General features: G+C 36.9%; 1 protein-coding gene across 2 annotated transcripts in view; it reads right to left on the reverse strand.

Annotated features, from left to right (window-relative positions):
• TCEA1 (transcription elongation factor A1) overlaps nt 1-2,531 on the reverse strand; it is a 34,584-nt gene that overhangs the window by 10,584 nt on the left and 21,469 nt on the right. For both annotated transcript variants that reach the window (XM_045287402.1, XM_013007318.3), the window contains exon 7: nt 18-164. In XM_045287402.1, the coding sequence (XP_045143337.1) occupies nt 18-164 (147 nt within the window). The remainder of the gene's footprint in view (nt 1-17; nt 165-2,531) is intronic.

The following is a 2,531-nucleotide window of genomic DNA, read 5'->3' on the forward strand; positions in this document are numbered from 1 at the left end:
TACAACTAGTCACAAACCTGTGTGTAAGTACAATTCTTCTTTTTGCATTTGCCACATGTGAATAAATCAGTCTGGGTTCCACCTGTCTTAGCCATTTGATGCTCTCTGATTGCTTCTTTGGTCAGGTTTTTCCGCATCTCTTTGAGCTCATCACTAGCCATTTCCTATTAGGAAGGTAGAAATACAAATCAGTTATACGTATTTTTTACACATCTTTAATGAAAACTATATTCAATTACTGTTTTGAACAGCTGAACGCCCTTTGAAGGCTTTAAACAAGGGAAACTCTATGGTATCCAGAATTTAATAGTAGACAGTGGAAAACCCATCAGCCCAGACCCCCAAAGCAGCCAGGGACCCTTAGAAGAGCAATTGGTTCCAGAATTAAGCCAGAGTCATGTTCTTGTGCCTGAAATCAGGAGGGCTACCAGAGACTACAGTAACTGTGTCAAATGGAGTCAGACATTAACATAAAGGTATTCCCATTGACCAAGGATAAGACAATTTCAGACTTGAAAATAATTATTTTAAAGAGCCAAGTCCTGATGGATAAATAAAAATCCATGAGTCTGAGCTGATAGCTATAAAAGAGACAGTGCACATACATGCAAAACCAGAAATGAGCAGCAACTAGGACACCAAGTAGCCACTGAAAATTAGTGTTCGACATCCCATAGTAGTCTCTACTCCTCTTCTAGGTTCCATAATTCAGCTCACAATTATGGGATTTATTATGGACACTAACAGGTCATAGTTCAGGTGAGAAATATTCAGGATACAGTTGTTCATTCAGGATATGTTATAGTGGAGAAATCGGACTGTCACTACACCCACTGATCAATCTCAGTAAACTAAGGACAGAGCACCAATACTCAATATGCCTCTTAATATAACATGAAATGAAAAGTATCACATATTTCCTACATAAGGGGAAACAAGGGTGAACTTGTGTGGTAATTATATAATTTTCAATTTGAGAGGATTATGAATGAAGGGGTGGAATCTAGTCTGTCAATCGGATCATAGTTAGTGATGTTCTGTGTGGGCATGGCCTTCTCCTGAGAATTCTGGGAAATCTGGTATTTCACCCTAGGAGGTAGGAGACACTGTCTCTGTCTGCTCACACCCTGGGAGACACAGCAGCTGACAAGACACATGGACCCACCCTGATGCAGAGAACCCTGTCAGCACTGAGATGTTTCCAATGACACTAGATCCAAAGACTTTCTACCCACTGGCCTGTGATCTACATTCGGCGTCATTGCATGTGTTTTGTGAGTGTGAAGAGGACTTTATAGATTGGTATCGGACATATTGGCTAATATCAGACTTATGGACCTGATCTGGACGAGGATGGGATGTTTTCTCAATGTTCAATTGCTCTTGTATATAAATCTCTTTCTTACACACGTGTATCAATGGATTTGTTTCTCTAGTCTACCCAGACTAACACAACTTGGCTCTAATTAAGTTTGTAAAATCAGAACCCGGTTTATTAAAAATAGAGGTGATTTTTTAAAAAACCAAAAGTTAAGTAAAATCATGAGAAAAACAAATTTAGACTGTTTAGAATACTCAGCAGAGGAAATGAGAACTGATTTTTTCAATAGTACCAACATCTGCCAATGTGAGTGCCAGTGATGACTGAGTAAAACATACTTTTATAAGTTAGAAGCTTTCCTATTCTTTGCTTTCATTTGAAAGAGGACCTAGTAGAATTGAAAACTGAGAAGGCATTGAAACTATTTTTTTGATGAGAGATCAACATGCTTTCTGTCTCAGAGTGAGTCCAAATAATCAAACGACAGTACTGTAACAAAATTCTTTCCCTTCCTATATACTTTTTAAAAAAGTAATCATTTTATTGGGGGCGCCTCTTACAAATCTTTTAACAATCCATCATTCCATAGTATAAAGCATACTTGTACATATGTTGCCATCAACATTTCCAAAACAATTTCTTTCTAATTGGAGAAAAAAAAAGCAAAACTAAACTATGATCCTTAAGACATTAAGTAAAAGCAATGAAATCTGTTATGAAGTAAATAATCTGGCAAATAAAAACTAGATTCTTAGAGAAACATTACTGTAAACATCACTGGATATAGTAATGTCATTCTATAAGAAAATGATAATACGTTCACCTTCACATACTCTCAAATCTGCAGCAGTACAAGGCACATGATCTGAGTTTTGCAGTAAAGGTCTGTAGGGGGCAGAAACGGTCCGCACCAGACTGTTAACCTAAACATTCGGCAGTTGGAAGCCACACAGCAGTACTGCAAAAGAACAGTTCTGACAATTCTCTTCCATTGAGATTGCAACTAAGACTTTTGTAAAAGTGGATTGTGGTAATGACTGTACAACTTTTCTTGATATGTCTGAATTATTGAATTATATGACAAGCAGATGAAGTGCCAATAAAACTTTTTTTAAAAAAAAGATGGCAACCAAGAAAAACCCGTAGACCAGTCCAACTATGTAACAAATCAATGACATCATTTACTTTAAAATAATTCAGAAAAAAATGA

Source organism: Echinops telfairi, unplaced genomic scaffold, assembly GCF_000313985.2.
Source record: "Echinops telfairi isolate 266 unplaced genomic scaffold, ASM31398v2 ScPeMD7_1;HRSCAF=3_0, whole genome shotgun sequence".
NCBI lineage: Eukaryota > Metazoa > Chordata > Mammalia > Afrosoricida > Tenrecidae > Echinops > Echinops telfairi.